Genomic DNA, 20,102 nt, shown 5'->3' with positions numbered 1-20,102 from the left:
GATATTGATCTCAAAGCAAAATCCTAGTTGTTTGAAAGTTTGGGGCCTCTAAATGTCATACCGAGCTGTCGACAAGGAATCCAGCAGTAAGATAGATGACATTTTATTGGGTCCAAATCAAAGTCAAAATGAAAAGACAAATGAAAAGACAAAGGAAGTTTGCAATGCACATTGTGCCTACAGTTTTGATTATGTATTTATATGTGAACAAACAGGAATGGAAGATAATGATCCTACGGAACAGTAAAGTTGAATATTTTCTAAATTCACTCGAGAAAGGCATCCTTTTTTTAATCCCTTCTGCATTATCAGCAGTCTATAGAATGTAGAATGGAAACAGGAAAAAATATTTAAGGATGGATGGATGGATGGATGGATGGATGGATGGATGGATGGATGGATGGATGGATGGATGGAAAGCGAATGATTGTATAGAATGACTAATAAGATTATTTGCAGTGGTTGGTTTACGGATGACATGATGAGCATCAGTTAATTCACAAGAGCGGAAAACAATGGACGGCCAAAGTCGATGTAAAACATATTGACTAGACTTTTAAAACATTGGTAAGCATTGAACGTCTTGCTCCTTATTTAACTTTTACCTCGTGAGGAAAAAGTGAATTGAACTCCAGTGAGTTTTGCAGTTGGATCGTCAAAGTTGACGAGCCGAGCTTTCTGCGTGATAGGTGATAGCAGACATTTTTAATTAAATACCTTCTTCAAGTTTCCACATCTTTAAAAGTCTAATCTTGTGGTAACTGTTAAACAATCTGAGCATGACGACTGATTGTGTGGCATTTTTCTTAGGGGCCGTAACAAAATTGTAGTTGACGGAAATCCTGTTGGTATCCAGAAGGGAAGCAAACCAGCTAATACACTGTTTCCCGAACCGCGTCTGTCATTTCCATTCACTCTTGACAATTTAACATATCACTTAATACTGAGGGATATATTTTAATGGCCCCACAAGCCACGCCATATCTTACCTCCAGGCTGAGCGGCCTGCAAAACCACGCGAATGAGCTGGGGCACATCAAAGTAGGCAGCGTAATGCAGAGCCCTCATGTTTGTCCAGCGGGAGCGGATATTTGGATCGGCTCCCAGTGCGAGAAGGTGGCGGGCAAAACCAGCAGCTGTATCTGCATCACCTAAAGAAAGAAAAAAGAAAAAAAAACACAAAAGTTTAGGCGGTGATTGTAAGCTCTTTGCAAGTGCATTCTGCACACAAATATCTATATATATATCGATGAGAAGGTTTCTTCAGCCGTCATCTGTACAAAAGTGAAGGTTTCGGACGTTTCGCCTCCTATCCAAGAGGCTTCGTCAGCGAACTAAAGTCTGACTGGTCGTATCGGCCCCATTTATATATCCCTAATGTCCAGACCTGGTGGCGCCGGACACAGCTATGATAGGTCCCTACTCTCAGGTTGGGGGGGGGGGGGGGGGGGGCGGGACCCCCCCCTGTGGCCCCACTGATAGTTCCTACATTCCTGACTAACGATTGGCCTATTACACCCACTCCCCCCGGTATCACCTCATCAGCATAACGACCCTCATCAGCATTGCGAAAGTTGCCTAACCTGTTTTGCCTGAGCAGGCTATTGTATGAACGATCCAAATTGAACCTCACACCACCAGACCGGTTTAATGAAGGATTTTGTTGTTTTATAAGAATCGCCTCTTTTACCCCCCTTTCAAACCATCTATGTTCTTTCGCTAAGATTTTAACCTCATTGTCGTCAAATGAGTGGTTGCTAGCTTTTAGGTGCAAATGTACTGCCGATTGAGGCCCACTAGTATTATCCCTGCGATGTTGATAAAGTCTTTTTTTGAGAATTTGTTGAGTCTCCCCAATGTACTGCTCTTTACAATTTTCATTCTTACAATGTATGGAATAAACTACATTACTTTGTTTTTCATTTGGTAGCCTATCTTTTGGATGCACTAATTTTTGCCTTAACGTGTTTATCGGTTTGAAATAAGTAGGAATTTTATGTTGCCAAAGGACTCTTTGTAATTTTTCAGAAACTCCTGCAATGTACGGTACTGCTACTCCTCTCCTTTTAGAATCTTGAGAATTATTGGTTTCGTTCGCTATTCTTTCTTTCTGACATTTGTTGAATGACCACTGAGGGTACCCACAGTTAGTGAGTGCTCTCCTGATATGTTTTGACTCCTTTTCTCTACCTTCAGTGCTAGTTGGAATTAGTTTAGCCCTATGCTGGAGGGTTCTGATAACTCCTAGTTTATGTTGTAAAGGGTGGTTAGAGTCAAAAAGTAAGTATTGGCCAGTGTGCGTAGCCTTCCTAAAGACTTCTGTTTTTAGCGCTCTGTCCTCTTTTATAATTACTTTACAATCCAAGAAGGCTAGTTGGTTCTCTTGAATGTCCTCACGAGTAAATTTAATGTTGAAGTCTACAGAGTTGAGATGATCTGTGAAGGATTGAATTTCTTGTTTCTTAATTATGACAAAAGTATCGTCCACATATCTAAACCAGTGTCTAGGTTTTATCCCTGGGAAGGATGTGAGGGCCTGTTTCTCCATCTCTTCCATGTAAAGATTAGCCACTATGGGTGAAACTGGTGAGCCCATAGCACAACCATGGATTTGTTTATAAAATTTTTCCCGAAATTGAAAATACGTAGTATTAAGGCAGATTTCTAATAATTGGCAGATGTGATCCGGTTTCAGTTTGGTTCTTTCATGCAGAGAAACATCCGCCAGCAGCCTCGTCCTCACCACTGAGACTGCTGCTGGGGTTGGGACAGATGTAAAGAGAGAAGTCACATCGTATGATGCCAAAGTTTCCTCAGGTTCCAATATGAGGTCTTTGATCCTCTCTACAAACCCTGTGGTGTTCTCTACGTGGTATTCTGTGTTACCAACCAACGGAGCTAAAATAGTTTTTAAATATTTGGCTACATTGTATGTAGAGGAGTCAATGCTACAAACAATGGGTCGGAGGGGGAACCCTTCTTTATGTATTTTTGGCAGGCCATAGATACATGGCGTGGCCTCTCCCGGTATAATCTAAAATACATCTGTTTGTCTATATGTTTTCCTTTCTCTAGCTTTTGGAGACAGTCAATCATTTCTTTCTTGTATCTATTGGAAGGGTCCCTTTTTAGTTGCTCATACGTGTTAGAATCACTGATTAACCTATTTATTTAGTCTTCATAATCCAATGTGTTGAGCAGCACTGTGCATCTGCCCTTGTCTGCTGGCAAAATAGTAATATTTTTGTCTTTTTGTAGAGTAGTTAACGCCTTTCTCTCTTCTAATGTTATGTTGGACGGAGGAAGTTTGGCACTACTGAGAAGAGCTGATATTTTAATGCGTAGATCATCTGCCTCTGCATACGAAAGTTTGTTATTTTTAATAGCCGATTCAGTAGCTGTGATATAATCTATTGTAGGTATAGTTTTAGGAGTCACTGAGAAATTTAAACCTTTGGTAAGTACCGCCTTTTCTGTCTCTAAGAGATCTCTGTCTGACAAATTTTTGATCCAATTCTCCCTTGCAAACTGTTCATACCTAATTTTACGCGTGTTTACCAGTAGCTGAGATTGTTTCAGTAAAAGTAATTTTTGAAATTTACCCTTTTGTCTCTCTTTGGTTTTGCTGTGGTGCCTCATATAACCGGATTTAGTAAATTCACACACTTCCTGATAGATTTTGTGGGTAAGATTAGTTTGTAATCGCTGATAATAAGTTTCTATTTCTGACTGTTTGTTTTTTATCTCTATGTTAAGTCTCCTAATTCGCAAATTTAGAATTTTCCTAGTATAATTTTGTTGCATTTTATCGGCTAAGTATCCGGGTTCCAGGGGTGCTTGCTTCAAGCATTTAGGAATTAACCGGCTCTGTCTACATCTAAGATTGAATCTGAGGTGGTTCTTTAAATCAGCTAATTTAAAGGTGGCCTTTTCTAAGTGGGGCCACAGGGGGGGGTCCCGCGCGCCCCCCAACCTGAGAGTAGGGACCTATCATAGCTGTGTCCGGCGCCACCAGGTCTGGACATTAGGGATATATAAATGGGGCCGATACGACCAGTCAGACTTTAGTTCGCTGACGAAGCCTCTTGGATAGGAGGCGAAACGTCCGAAACCTTCACTTTTGTACAGATGACGGCTGAAGAAACCTTCTCATCGATGGACCACTCCTGTACGACTGAGAGCTTACACAGACGTATCTATATATATATTAAAAAACATCCTCGTCTCACCCACCATGGGTGGTGTCTGTCCCCCATTTCAGCTCGGGTCCTCTACCAGAGGCCAGGAAGCTTGAGGGTTCTGCGCAGTATCCGTGCTCTTCCCAGCACTGCGCTTTTCTGGACCGAGATGTCCGATGTTGTTCCCGGGATCTGTTGCAACCACTCGTCGAGTTTGGGGGTCACTGCCCCGAGTGCTCCGACCACCACAGGCACGACTGTCACCTTGACCTTCCAGGCTCTCTCAAGCTCCTCTCTGAGCCCTTGGTATTTCTCGATTTTCTCATGTTCCTCCTTTCTGATGTTTCCATCACTCGGGACCGCTACATCCACGACAACGGCTTTCCTTTCCCCTTCATCTATGACCACGATATCTGGTTGGTTGGCCATTACCATCTTGTCAGTCTGTATCTGGAAGTCCCACAGGATCTTTGCTCGGTCATTCTCCACCACCTTGGGAGGTGTTTCCCATTTGACCTTGGGGTTTCCAGTCCATACTGTGCACAGATGTTTCGGTAGACTATGCCAGCCACCTGGTTATGGCGCTCCATGTAGGCTTTCCCTGCCAGCATCTTACACGCTGCAGTTATGTGTTGGATTGTCTCAGGTGCCTCTTTGCACAACCTACACCTTGGGTCTTGTCTGGTGTGGTATATCCCTGCCTCTATGGCTCTGGTGTTCAGGGCCTGCTCTTGGGCAGCCAGGATGAATGCCTCTGTGCTGTCATTTAGGCCAGCCCTCTCTAGCCACTGATAGGACTTCTTGAGATCAGCCACTTCTGCTATGGTTCGGTGGTACATCCCGTGTAGGGGCTTTTCTTCCCATGACTGTCCCTCATCCAGCACCTCATCCTCTGTTCCCCATTGACTGAGACATTCTCTGAGTACATCATCCGTTGGAGCCTTCTCTTTGATGTATTCATGGAGCTTGGATGTTTCATCCTGGACAGTGGCTCTCACACTCACTAGTCCCCGGCCTCCTTCCTTACGGCTTGTGTACAGTCTCAGGGTGCTGGACTTGGGATGGAACCCTCCGTGCATGGTGAGGAGTTTTCGGGTCTTAACATCCGTGGTCTGAATCTCTTCCTTTGGCCACCTTATTATTCCTGCAGGGTGTCTGATCACTGGCAGGGCATAGCTGTTTATTGCCTGGGTCTTGTTCTTGCCATTGAGCTGGCTTCTGAGGACTTGCCTCACCCGCTGGAGGTATTTGGTCGTAGCCGCTTTACTTGTTGCTAGTTCGAGGTTGCCATTGGCCTGTGGTATACCGAGGTACTTGTAGCTGTTTTCAATGTCTGCTATTGTTCCTTCAGGGAGTGAGACCCCTTCAGTGTGGACTACCTTGCCCCTCTTAGTCACCATCCGACTACATTTTTCCAGCCCGAATGACATTCCGATATCACTGCTGTAGATCCTGGTTGTGTGGATCAGGGAGTCTATGTCCCTTTCGCTCTTAGCATACAGCTTTATGCCATCCATGTAGAGGAGGTGACTGATCGTAGCTCCATTTCTGAGGCGGTATCCATAGCCTGTCTTGGCGATTATCTGGCTGAGGGGGTTCAGTCCTATGCAGAACTGCAGTGGGGAGAGTGCATCACCTTGATATATGCCACATTTGATGGACACTTGCGTTAGCGGCTTGCCATTGGCTTCAAGTGTGGTTTTCCACATCCTCATCGAGTTTGCAACGAAGGCTCTCAGGGTCCTGTTGAGCTTATACAAGTCCAAGCATTCAGTGATCCATGTGTGTGGCATCGAGTCATATGCTTTCTTGTAATCAACCTGTGCACAGCCTGCTGTGCACAGGTTGGTATGTCGGGACCTGCAGTCTTGAGTGACTGTTCTGTCAACCAGCAGCTGATGTTTGGCACCTCTAGTATCTCTACTAATGCCTTTCTGTGCTTTGCTCATGTATTGATCCATGTGTCCACTTATCTTAGCCGCAATGATGCCTGACATGAGCTTCCATGTTGTGGAGAGACAGGTTATTGGAAGGAACTGCACCCTTTGAGGAATCCTTCATTATCAGGATTGTTCGCCCTTCGGTTAGCCATCCTGGGTGAGTCCCATCCATCAGCAACTGTTTCATTTGTGCTGCTAGGCGCCCGTGGAGAGCTGTGAGTTTCTTTAGCCAGTAGGTGTGGACCATATCCGGGCCTGGTGCCGTCCAGTTTTTCATACCTGAGACTCTTCCTTGTATATCTGCCGCTGTGATGGTAACTGGGTTCTGTTCAGGGAGGTTGCTGTGCTCCGCTTTCAGAGTCATCAGCCATTGTGCACTGCTGTTATGTGCGACTTCCTTCTCCCATATGCCTTTCCAGTATCTTTCAGTTTCCAGCCTTGGAGGGTCTGCTCTGCTGTTAGAACCCTGCCACTGAGCGTACACTTTCGCAGGTTGTGTTGCGAACAGCCTGTTTATTCTTCTGGCCTCATTCTCTTTCGTGTACCTCTTTAGGCGACTGGACAAGGCCTGGAGCCTTTGTTTGGTAGTTTCGAGTGCTTCAGGTATGGTTATTTGCATGAACCTCTTAGGTATTGGCCTTTTAGTCACACCTCTCTGGATCACCGTCAATTGACTCACATCTTTCCGAGCTGCCTTGATTGTGGCTCTCATGGTTGCTCTTGTAGCCAAGCATCTCTAATATCGTTGTACTAAATTCATCCTGTCTACTTGATAACTAATGTTAAGCAGATTCCTTACTTACAGACAGTGTATTGTAGGTGTTCAAATACCTATTTGAACACCTACAATACACTGTCTGTAAGTAAGGAATCTGCTTAACATCTCTAATATCACTGATGCTGAGGTGTATATCAGCTCATTGGTTTCCGTGATCGTTCCGGTCGGGATCGTTCTCAGTGCTGCATTCACAGTTTCCATGAGACTTTCAGGTGGTACTTCACATAGCCGTTGTAATCGTTGTCTTCGTTGCCCAGTTTTCATTCTTGCCATTATCTTATCTCTCTGGTCAGTTGCTGCCTCGCTCAGCATTTCATTCATTGGGGCTTGCCTCCCAATCTCTGGTTGAACCTCTTCCTCTGATGTGGCAGCCTGGGGCTCTTCACCTAGGAATTTCTGTTGTACCTCATCAATCTCAAGTTGTGATTGCAATTGCCTTCTTGTGGATATTGGAACACTGAGCTACTAGTTGTTTCGTGGTCAACTGTGACTGTGGGTTTCGAAGTAACCATTCAGCCACCATTCTCCGCATGTAACCCATCTGACTAGGGTTGCTTGAGTTGTAGCATTCCAACAGAGCCATGTTATCGCATCTCGTCCATCTCCGCTTTGTTCCAGTAGCCCATTTTTCATCAGGGTGCTCTGATTCCCCAGCACCTGACGCAGACCTTGTTTGGCCGGGCGACGTCTGAGCCGGCATGTCATTCCATTTATTGTCTCTCATCATTTTATGAGGTAGGCATTAGCGTGAAGGGTCTTGGGATTCGAACCCTCGTCTCCCATATGCCAAACCGATACCTTATCAACTGAGCTATCCAGCCGCTATTTATATACAGTAAAGTCTCGTTATATCGATATCGGATATATCGATAGTCCCGGTTATATCGATACTATTTCTATGCACGCACGGAGAAAATTACATGCAAACAGGGTCGGATATATCGATAGTCCCGGTTATATCGATATTTTTTCGGACTCCCTTGAATATCGATATAACGAGACTTTACTATATATATATATATATATATATATATATATATATATATATATATATATATATATATATATATATATATATATATATAGTAATGTCATGAGAGGCTAGCTCTCAGCGGGACAGGACAAGGAGCGCAATGGGCGACAGGTTTGAATGCAAACAAAGGTTTTTATAAAGGGTTTCAGGGGGAATTCACAAGCAACAAAGGGAAGAAGGGAAAAAAAAACTGGACACTTGTAAATATGGGTTGTTGCAATATATCTAAATGCATTTCTTGATTCTGCACTATGTACAGTCTTGTTTATAGAACGGTTTTTGCACATCTACATTTGCACAGTATACAGTTGACATTTTTATTTTGTTATGCTTAGAATATCTTGTTTTCTATCCTTTCACTCCCACCCCAACCCCATCCCTCTTCAATTGCTGCTGTGGACTGCAAATGTCCCCATTGCGGGACGAATAAAGGTATTCTGATTCTGATTCTGATTCTGAAGAATAGCGTCTCTTCCAAAACTTAAATCATAATGAAGTCTCTTCTGAGGTGAAACTGAAGACGGAGTTCTTTACCATGTGTTTCTAGGCCTCACCCCTCTTGATGTCCTTGCTAGGTAGCCTAGCCACCTTTAGCAAGGGTCCAAATCCAGTGTTCTGTGGTATGGTCCCAACTGGCGATGAGTTCCATGCAGCAATCAGTTTCTCCACAGAGCACAGCAATGGAGCTTGTCTCCCCCGGCCTCCACACTCAGAGGCTCTCTGCCTTAAAAGCCTTGCTTGCCAATCAAGACATGATCAGCCACAGGTTTGAATTGCTGCCTCCCACCAGACGGGGCCAAAACTCGCTCTGGGTGAAGCCATCTTAGGGGAATGTATTTGCCCTCCAGGACCCAGCCTCTCGTGATATCACTATATATATATATATATATATATATATATATCAGCAAATATGCGTAATAATAAAAATAACTTCTCATTTGGCCTTGATATTTGATAAACATGATACTAACCAATGCCCGGTGCCCCTGCCTTGCAGCAGTAGTGCAGGAGGCTCATGTCTGTCAGACCATCTCGATCATTTACACCACAACCTCTGTTCAGGATCTGGGCAAAAGTAATATGTAATACAAAAATATTAGTTCAAAACCAGGGGAGTCAGTGAAGAGGTTGCAGCACTTGTCAAGAAGTGCAGACTTGTATAAAATTAATCAATGAAAGAAATGATGTTCTTGCACACTTGTAAATTGTAAAATTCCACATGGTCACCCTTGACACTTCATTTGGAGCACAAGTACTGTATTTTCCGATGTACAAGGCCACCCAAAAGCCTTCGTTTTCTGATGACATTGCGCCTTATTTGAAGGTGTGCCTTATATGTGAAGTAATATTGAGCCACAATAGGTCTCGCAACTGTCAGCAGCCACATACTCCATTTCCCCCTGTACATAGAAGTAGTGTGTAACCTCAGCCTCTACTGTAGCACCTTATAATGATGTGTGCCTTATATTTGGAAAAGGCTTATATATTTATATATTATTTTTGGAAACATTTTTTCATTCATTGAACGTGCGCCTAATATACGGAAAAAAGTTTGAAAATACACCATTTGTTGGAGGTGCACTTTCTACTCCAGTGCGCCTTATAATGTAGACTGGAAAATACGGTAGCATGCGGATGTCAACGAGTGCACAGTTTTGCCTCAATAGCAACATGTACTATTGTTGTCAACTGCCACTCTAGTGCAACAGTTGTCCTTCTCGTGTGAAAAAAAAGACTTTTGCGAGGGTAGAGGTGAAAAAGGGTTACAGCATTACCTCATTGCCAATCAGATCAATGTTCTTCTGAACCTGGGGAACCCATTGCCTAAGGACAGCAAACAGTTCCGGGATGGTGGTGGTGGGCTCTTGCAGAACCTCCTTGCACTGCGGCTCGCTGGGGTCAAAGAAGGAGAATTCTGCCCATGGTTGGTGGGAGAACACAAACCAAGACCATACGTATCATTTTGGCTGAATCCCGATATTTTCCTCTTAAAAAAGTACTTTAACAGGCGGCTTCGTGTTAGGGAGTTTGAGTGACAAAATGTCTGACTAGCTACACTGCAGAAATGGACAATAAATGTCTTAAGAATGGGTCTCAAACTTTTCTGTAGAAAGTTGCAGCGAAAGGCAAAAGATAAGATTCTCTTCGACTGCTGAGTTTCCAAAAAATACACAAAAGTCTATTAACAGTATAAAAAAGGTCAGCGGAATTCAGACCCACTGAAAATATATTTATTTGAATTTGGAATTGACTTTTTGCAGTCAGTTGCATGTTTTTTTCCGGTCTTTATTCTATTCCTGATTCAACAGAGACATTTTACTGCAATATTAAAATCCATGTATATACACATTCAATATACTTTTATAGTACAGTGGTACCTCTACTTACAAAAAGAATTGGTTCTGGAAGAAATTTATTTCCTAGAAAACTTGTAAGTGCCTCAATCCGTTCCAAGCTTCACCAAAATTCAGACAAAAATGTTTTTAAAGCATAAAAAAAGCATCAAAGCATGGATAAAATGCCTCTTACTGTTAGACTATTGCACAGGAAATGAGAGGTGTGCATAATCTAAAGTAACAAATACCATTGATGGTCATTTAAAGGACAACCGACGCCTCTGGACAATTTCTGTCTATAATTTCTAAAATCACTTCAAATGACTTCTACTGAACGTATTTTACAAAGATTCCACGGCACATAGCTCTATTTTACATTTTAAGACTCGCGCTGAATATTCAGGAAGTCTTGTTTTCGAGTCACATCTGGAACGCCCCTGACCAAGAAAGCGACACACAATGCATTTTGGGTACTTTGTTTGGTCTGAAAACGTCATGTTGATCCATGTTGATGGCGAAATTAGAATGAAAACACATAAATAACGTGATGGTGAATTGTTGTGTGTTGCACCAAGACTACAATTTGATCCTAGTTGACACAAATTCTCAGCAGACAAATAAGCCCATTTCCAACAGAGCTTGGGCGGCATCTTGTGCATTTTCTGGGACGCTACATTGGAGTCCTGATGCCTCAAAATGACACATAATGACTTCTTTAATCGATTGCAAACATTTATGCTTTCCTCTTCAGAACTATTCATATTCATTCATATTCATATCTGGAAGAGTAACAAGAAAGCATCTTCTCCAAATCTGAAGCCATTGTTTTGATGCTCAAGCAAGGCAAGACATATTGCCGTGACATCACGAACATGGGGGCTGGGCCTTCTGAAACTGGCCACTTCCGGTTTCAAATTTAAGTACTTTTTAGACACTTTAAGTCATTTTTATTGGTGTTTTGCATTTGACTAAAAATATCATACTGCGTGTTTTGGGTATTTTAGATGCTATAAAACATTTTTCTGATGTCAGTTAGGAAACAAAAAAGTGACGTCGGTTGTCCTTTAAATGTTGAGATGTTTCATAACTTGAACATTTTAGAGACGTTTGTAAGTGAAGGTTCCACTGTATCTTTTTCTGATGTCAGTTAGGAAACAAAAAAGTGACGTCGGTTGTCCTTTAAATGTTGAGATGTTTCATAACTTGAAAATTTTAGAGACGTTTGTAAGTGAAGGTTCCACTGTATCCAAATATGATAATACCCTAAACAACTTGTGAAAATATTTTGTTATTATCGTGTCTTGGTGTGATTTTATACTTTTAATGTAGCCACAAGGGGGCACAAGCCAGTGTCTTATTGTGCCGGTCTCAAGCCCGGATAAATACAGAGGGTTGTCAGGAAGGGCATCCGACGTAAAAAATGTTGCCAAAACAAATATGCGAATCAAACCTCTGAATCCCATCGAGGTTAACAACGGCCGCCATTGGTACTGTTGACCTTCAGGGTGCCAGTGGAAAATTGACTACTGTTGGTCAAATAAGGAGAGGAGGGAGGTGTGCCCGGAGGAAAAGAGAGAAATGGAACGCCAAGAGTATAGATCTAAGAGTAGCAACTTTGAATGTAGGAACAATGACAGGTAAAGGTCGAGAGCTGGTTGACATGATGTAGAGAAGGAAGGTAGACATATTGTGTGTCCAGGAGACCAGGTGGAAAGGGAGCAAGGCTAGAAGCTTAGGGTCAGGGTTTAGGGCACCATCTAAAGGAAATCAGTGACTGCAAAGTAGTGGTTGGTGAGAATGTAGCCAGACAGCATAGGTTGGTGGTGTGTAGGATGACGCTGGCAGTGAGGAAGATGAAGAAACCAAAGGCTGAAGTGAGGACAAAATGGTGGAAGTTGAAAAAGGAAGAGTGTTGCATGACATTTAGGAAGGAGGTAAGACAAGCACTGGGTGGGCAAGAGGTGCCAGATGACTGGCAAACTACAGCGAACATAATCAGAGACGCAGGTCGAAAAGTACTTGGCGTATCGAGTGGAAGAAAGGTAGATAGACTTGGTGGTGGAATGGGGAGGTGCAGGAGTGTTTACAGAGAAAGAGGTTAGCAAAGTAGAAGTGGGACAGTGAGAGTACGGACGAGAGTAGACAGCAGTACAAGGAGATGCAGCGTACGGTTAAAATAAAGTTGGCAAAGGCCAAACAAGAGGCCTGTGATGACTTGTATGCTCGGCTGGACAGCAAGGAAGGTGAGACTGATCTTTCCAGGCTGGCGAGACAGAGAGACAAAGATGGTAAGGCCCTGCAGTAGGTTTGGGTGATGGCAAAATAGAAAGAGTACTTTGAAGAATGAGGAAAATGAGAAGGAACAAAGAGTCGAAGACGTGACTGTTGTGGACCAAGACGTAGCAAGCATTAGCAAGGATGAAGTGAGGAGCGCGCTAAAGAGGATGAAGGTAAAGACACTCGGGCCTGATGATTTACCAATCAAGGTATGGAAGTGTCTTGGAGAGGTGGCGGTGGTGTTCCTGACTGGGTTATTCAACAAGATCTTAGATGGTGAACAGATGCCTGAAGAATGGAGACAAAGTGTACTCGTGCCCATTTTTAAGAACAAACTAGATGTGCAGAGTTGTACTAACTACAGAGGAATAAAGTTGATGAGCCATACAATGAAACTCTGGGTAAGAGTAGTTGAAGCTAGACTAAGAGCAGAAGTGAACATTTGTGAGAAGCAGTATGGCTTCATGCCAAAAAAAGAGTATGACAGATGCAGTGTTTGCTTTAAGAATGCTGATAGAGAAGTACAGAGAAGGTCAGAAGGAATTGCATTGTGTCTTTGCAGATCTGGAGAAAGCGTATGACAGGGTGCCCAGAGATGAGCTGTGGCATTGGATGAGGAAGTCTGGAGTGACAGAAAAGTATGTCAGAGCGGTGCAAGACATGTATCATGACTGTAAGACAGTTGTGAGGTGTGCTGTCAGTGTGACTGAGGAATTCAAGGTGGAGTTGGGACTCCACCAGGTGTCAGCTCTGAGCCCCTTCTTGTTTGCTATAGTGATGGACAGGCTGACAGACGATGTTAGACAAGAATCACCTTGGACCATGACGTTTGCAGATGACATTGTGATCTGTAGCGAGAACAGGGAACAGGTGGCAGAGAAACTGGAGATGTGGAGATATGCCCTGAAAAGGAGAGGAATGAAGATCAGTCGCAGCAAGACGGAATATCTGTGTGTGAATGAGAGGGCTCCAAGTGCAAGAGTGATGCTACAGGGATAAAAGATAAAGAAGGTGGAGGATTTTAAATACTTGGGGTCCACTGTCCTGAGCAATGGAGAGTTTGGAAAAGAGGTGAAGGAGCGTGTCCAGGCAGGCTGGAGCAGCTGGAGAAAAATGTCACGCGTGATGTGTGATAGAAGGGTTTCAGCTGGGATGAAAGGAAAAGTGTATGAAACAGTGGTGAGACCAGCCATGATGTTTGGACTGGAGACAGTGCCACTGAAGAAAAGACAGGAAGCAGAGCTGGAGGTAGCAGAGCTGAAGCTGTTGAGGTTTTCTTTGGGAGTGACCAGGTTGGATAGGATCAGGAATGAGTACATTAGAGGGACAACTCATATTAGAGGCTTTGGAGAAAAAGTCAGAGAGGCCAGACTGAGATGGTTTGGACATGTCCAGAGGAGAGACAGTGACTATATCGGGAGAAGAATGCTGAGTCTTGAACTGCCAGGCAGGAGACCGAGAGGAAAACCGAAGAGCAGGTTTATGGATGTGGTCAAAGAGGACATGAAGGTAGCTGGTGTGAGAGAAGAGGATGCACAAATCCGGGATAGATGGAGTACATTGATTCGCTATGGCGACCCCTGAGGGGAAAAGCCGAAAGGAAAAGAAGAGGAGGTGTGATTTCATGCTTTTCATTTCCTGAATTTGCGGCGGAAAGGTCGTTGTGTTTTTGACGGGGCTTTGTCAGTTCAGTTCACTAAATGGGGGGATACATTTTTATTATATTTTATATTGTTTTTGTTTACCTATAAAATTATACAATCTGTAAACATTTTCAAAGCAAGCATATCATGAGTTTGCGCCTTTATGCATGCCCTCACCACAGTCGTCAGGCATTGGTGCAGAGGCCACCTGATGGATGACAGGCTGCTGATAAGGAGAAAATGTAGTGATGCAGTCCAGGGAAGCATCTTCCTCCACAGGCTCCGAAACATCCTCCTTTGTCATCTCCTTCTCAAGGCCAGTGGCTGGAACAATATAAGACGCCCTATTCTTAGAAACTAAGATCTAATCTCAAGGAAGCAAAAGATGACAACATTGGTAGTGGCAGTTCATTTCATGTTGTGGTTGATCTGTCACGCTGAGATCATCACATATTTGCAATTTTAACAGTACAAACTTACCCAAGTTGTGCCAAAGTCATGCCCTCCTCGTTATAAAGTTACATTGAAAGGTATGCCTTATAGCAGGGGTGCTCATTACGTTGATCGCGATCTACCGGTCGATCGCGGAGGTAGTGCTGGTCGTTCGCAGCGCGACAGTAAAAAAAACATTTGTCAGCCTATCAAACGTCCCGTCACTTGATTGACATACAGGGCAACCATTCAGATGACAACTGAATTTTTACCTTTAGGTCGCCGTGCATGCGTAAACAATGGCGCTAAACGCGGCAAAATTTACAAGCTCGTCAGCGAATTACCTCAGATTTTAAGCCCTTGCTAAAACATATGGTGATCAAAATGAGTGAGAAACCTGGATAAAGGGGGTAAAACATATTACTGTCACGGTTTGCAAGGTGGTGATGGCGGGTTCGGATCCCAAAAAGCAGGCAGGAGGGAGCAGGAGGTTGTTTGACAAATTGTATTAAAATAAAGTCAGCAGGAACAAAATGTAAAACATCAAAATGATCTGAATGGAACAAATACAAAGTAGCAAAAGAAGACCAAAAGTAAAAGCCCGCCAAGGTTAAACAAACACGTACACGATGCATGCTGCAACCAAGCAGCAAACAAACAATGAATCGGCACCGGATGATCGTGCCAGGTGTCCTTTTAAGTGTCATTAATTATAACGACCAGCACCTGCGAGGCTGCCGTCAGGGCTGACGTCGCTACCCGCTGGTCGCCAATCTGATCGGGACGACCAGCACCTGTGCAGGTGCAGGCGGGGCCGACAGCGCCCCCCATTGGTCGCCAACCAGATCATGACAATTACTTTCATACGGAATGGGAAAATGTGGAGCGGCATTTTCGGAATGTTCATGGAAAATATGACTTTGACTTCCCGCCGAAAAGCCAGCTGAGAAAGAGAACGGTGGACGAACTAAAATCCCAGTTGTCCTGACAGCAGTCATTTTTCACTCAACATACTTCAAAAGCGAAAGCCGACAACCAAAGCATTGTTCCGGGTGAGTCACGCCATCGTTAAAAACAATAAGTCCTTCCAAGACGGAGAGATGGTAAAAGAAGCATTCGTTGAAGCAGCTGACTCCTTGTTCAGAGACTTTAAAAATAAGGCAGAGATATTATCTTCAATCAAAGCTCTGCAGCTGTCTGCGCCGTGAAGCCATGGCTAAGGATTTAACCCAGCAAATGTGGGAAGACATCGGAGATTGTGAGTGTTCTCACTGCTGAAGTCCAGGGCTCATGGGCAGTTCTGTAACTTACTCACACAGAAAAGTACCCCAACATGAGGAAATGTGCTACCTCCTTGACTGCATTATTCGGCTCCACTGATTTATGTGAGTCAGCCTTTTCCTACATGAAGATCATCAAGTCCAAATACCGTTCCACCATGAATGATGAACATTTGGAAATGTGCTTGAGGCTGGCTGTCAGCAGCTACTGTATGGACTATGCATCCCTGGCTGATTCAATTCAGTGCAAGTCATCAAAGTAAACTCAGGTAATTACAAAAAAATGTTAATAGTTATTTATTATGTTATGTATATGTAGTTATTATGTGTGTTGTGCAATATTGGCTTATTCAGTTATGCAAGGTACATCAACATACATTGTACATACAACGATGAGAAGGTTTCTTCAGCCGTCATCTGTACAAATTTGAGAACCAAATTAAGAACCACCACAGACGTATTGTACATACAAAGAATCCTTAAAACATTTGAAAATAATTATGTTTTGCATTTTTGTCGTGGGTAGATCATTTTGACTTGGTAGTTTTTATAAGTAGCTCGTATGCTGAAAAAGTGTGAGCACCCCTGCCTTATAGGAAACATGAAAAATGTGATCACATGTAGTATACCAAATGCAAATCCTATGTAAATTTATGGGTGAAAAAATACTAATTGCAAAACGAAAAATAGATTGGAAAGCAGAAGGGAAAAATTACAATGTAAAAGATGGTAGTTTAACAAAATATGCAGGCTGAAAGCACACAGATCATCCCAACTAACACTCACTGTCCTGTTGGATATACAGTGAGACCTCAACTTATACGAACGCCTTATAATATGAACTTTTCATCATACGAACGTCAAATTTATGAATATTAAGCCTCATAATAACTATTTTCATCTTACGCACTTCGGTGGAAGTGTGTATACATAAATACATAATCTTCTGCGGAAGAACACGAAAGCACATGACCTTCGGCTCTGGCGGAGAGATCTTCGGCAACCGAACAGCGCTCCAGCCGACGCTACTTTGCACACCCCCTCTCATTGAATGCACACGTCCATCGCCTCCTTGCACCTTTTTGCTTATACTTTTACGATTATGGCACCGAAAAAAACCCACCACAGGCTTGTGTTCAGCCCAAGAAGAAACACAATAAAATCACAGTCGCTGAGAAGAAGGAGATAATTGAAAAACACGAATGACGTGTGCGTTTGTGTGATTTAGCGACAGAGCGCAGCTATGCTAAGTCCACCATCCCTACCATCCTTCGCAACAAAGAAGCTATCAAAGGTGCGTCTGTTGCAAAAGGTGTTTCCATGCTCTTAAAGCGACGGTCTCGGGCAATCGAAGTTGAAAAACTTCTGCTAATTTGGATTCACGAAAAGCAGCTATCCGGCGACAGCGTGAGTAAAGCTATTTTATGCGAGAAAGCACGGCTAATTCACGCCGATATCGCCATGCGCCAACCTGGAAGTTCGGCGCTTATTCAGGATTTTAAAGCCCGTAACGGATGTTTCGAGAACATCTGAGGGTGAGGAGGAGAAGGCAATGTTGGCAAAGTGGAATGATGTGCAGGCTTTTACCGAACAGTTCCATCCAGAAAAGACTGGCTATGACAATCATCAACATGATGAACGACAATGTGATGCCTCAGCTTCGTAAGACCTTACAAGTCAGAAAGCAACAGGTGTCAATTAAGAGGTTTTTAATCAGCAAAAAGGATGAGGAGTCTCCAAAGAAGCAAAGCGAAGCCACACCAGAGGTTAAGTTACCAACAGTCCTTCTGTGACTCTCCTTCCATAAGCCATCAATGACCATCAAAAAGGTAAATACAGCTTTATTTTACAGCACAGTTTATTTCTTTAATTACAGTCCTCATGTAATGTGCCTCTCTTTCCAAACAGCAAGTCCCTCTGACCTTCGACCTCCAACGCCATTCCATCAAGTCATCAATGACCATCACAAATGTAAATAAAGTGACTTTATGATACAATGCAGTGTATTTCTTTAATTACAATACCATAGCACATTTATTATGCATAGGATAAGGTAGGTTGTGTGTAGTTCTAAGGCTTATTTAGTTGAAAAGTATATTTTATGGAAACCCGGGAACGGATTATTCCCATTTTAATGGTTTCCTATGGGATTTTTTTTTTTCGAGATACACACTTTTCACCTTACACACTCTGTCTGGGAACCAATTAAGTTCGTAAATTGAGGTCTCACTGTATCTTCTTTCCCACTAAACTCCATATGAGAATCCAGGCCAAACAAATCTTAAATCAATGGAATGCTGAGTAAAACGTTCTACAATATTACTTCTTTGCAAACAGTGAGTACATACCAACAACAAGAACCATTGCTCCGATTAAACCCGACTAATCCCCTGACAGTCTGCTCGATTTACAGTCTGCTCTCTTTTCAAGACTGAAGGTGTTTCCATGACTGACGGTCCGTATCCGGACTGTCACTTCCACCTTTATTGTGCACCGTGAGTATGCTGCAAATACAGGTTACTGGTTAACAACTGTGAAGAGAATGAGGATGTGTAGTGTGACTGTTCACGGTGTACAATGGTACAGATGGGATTATGAACTCAGATGGCAATAGTTGGAATCTTATTCAAACAAAAAAAAAACGTATGCGATGATACAGTGACAGTATATTTCTGGACATGTTACACCAGTCTAACGCAGCATCATTTCTGAATAGCTTCTTTGAGAAAAGAGATGTTCAAATGAACAGCGGGTGGAACCCTCAGCATCTCAATTGTGAGAATCAGAGGTGCTAACCACTAATTCCCGTAAACTGCGCTGTGTTAAAATGTGTTTAGTTTTGTTTTGTTTTGAATGCATGCAATAAAACTGACTTCTTATTAGCTAACACAGGTTTGCCTTACAGACACGTTTTCACCTGATCAAAACATGTTCTCGAGACTTAACTTCTTTATATACTATACATTTTGCTCCGTGTGCCTGTGTGCACAGTGTAACTAAAGTCAATGTGAGAGGCAGTCATGACATTGCAGGCCTGAAGTTAGAAGACTTGTTTTCACTTCTATTTTGTATTCGATGAAACGCAGATGTCTGTCAAACGTCACGTGGATGTGAGTGGATGCTAGACGCGCTAGCACGAATTAATGTACCAGTGAAGCCTGGGTGATGAGTGCACTGCTGCCACAGAACGTCTGACATTATTCAAGCTAAGAAATGTCAAGTCGTCAAATATCCAACATTGCACGCCTCGATAATCTATTTAAACATAACGGGGAAAACGATGAGTGTCATCTCACGTTCATTTTCGCATATGATATAGCGTCTACCAGAAATATTTGACCAATCGTGAAAATATGTACGTACAGTGCACAAATAAATCAGCAGACAGAAAATGTGTCAAATCTTCCATTTTACCTTAACACGATAACCTTCATTTGCAATATCCATAGACGGGACATTACATCGGAAGGCGCTGCGCACGGAAGAAACATCCGGGTTTTGGTGACAGGCTTCAAAATAAAATGTATAATTTCAGGCCTGTTTGAACATACTGTACAGAAATAGTACGTAGAATTTTCATAAAAATGAATGTTCGAAATCACAATATAATCTGGGAAACAAGTGACAAAAATGTGTCATGAATTAATTTTATATCTTGGTTATAAGACTGAGGATAAAGAATAAAAGAGTAAATAGGAATTGCTTTGTGGAGTGCAAGGAAACACTTGGTTTGACCCTGTTAAGAAACTAAGATTGGGCAAATAAATATCCTACTTGTATGATCTAAACAAGAGAACCTTTCTAGACTCATTATTCTCCCAAATGCATCGCGAAAGCGCTGAAGATCTCAACAGGTTATGGGCCCAGGAGACGTTTGGGAGCCAGAAGTGTATCCATACTTGAAAGAGCGGTGAGCAAACGAGGCTATCGCTAACCAACTAAACAGCGGTTAAGATGGATCAAGGAAGGGCAAGCAGGCACCTTCGACTGGCATTCGCCGGAGATGAAGATAAGTACGAGATATGGGAAACAAAAATGCGGACATTTTCATTTATTGGGACTAAAGAAGACCGTGCTAAGCGAGCCGGCGACAAGTTCCGAAATGGCTAACGATGCAGAGAAAAATGCAGATGCATACGCCGAATTGATAAATATGCTTGATGATGTTCGGTTAAAATACTACAAGCTAATATTAGCATTTAACG

At 42.9% G+C, this 20,102-nt stretch overlaps 1 protein-coding gene across 3 annotated transcripts in view; it reads right to left on the bottom strand.

Moving 5' to 3' along the window:
- LOC148893958 (CAP-Gly domain-containing linker protein 4) overlaps positions 1 to 19,400 on the bottom strand; it is a 73,197-nt gene extending 53,797 nt beyond the window's left edge. For 2 of the 3 annotated variants that reach the window (XM_089004478.1, XM_089004480.1), the window contains exons 1-5: positions 19,312 to 19,400; positions 14,363 to 14,509; positions 9,705 to 9,844; positions 8,901 to 8,994; positions 990 to 1,151 (exon numbers count right to left, since the gene is read on the bottom strand). In XM_089004478.1, coding sequence (XP_088860604.1) covers positions 990 to 1,151; positions 8,901 to 8,994; positions 9,705 to 9,844; positions 14,363 to 14,489 — 523 coding nt within the window. In that variant the 5' untranslated portion in view covers positions 14,490 to 14,509; positions 19,312 to 19,400. Of the gene's footprint in view, positions 1 to 989; positions 1,152 to 8,900; positions 8,995 to 9,704; positions 9,845 to 14,362; positions 14,510 to 19,311 lie in introns of those variants that run through there. The other variant, XM_089004481.1, reaches the window with a different exon arrangement.
- Between the last annotated feature and the right edge of the window lie 702 nt (positions 19,401 to 20,102).

The sequence above is a fragment of the Hippocampus bargibanti genome, linkage group LG09 (genome assembly GCF_051943395.1).
Source record: "Hippocampus bargibanti isolate YZ-2025 linkage group LG09, ASM5194339v1, whole genome shotgun sequence".
Lineage (NCBI taxonomy): Eukaryota > Metazoa > Chordata > Actinopteri > Syngnathiformes > Syngnathidae > Hippocampus > Hippocampus bargibanti.
This window is presented reverse-complemented; position numbering and strand designations above follow the sequence as displayed.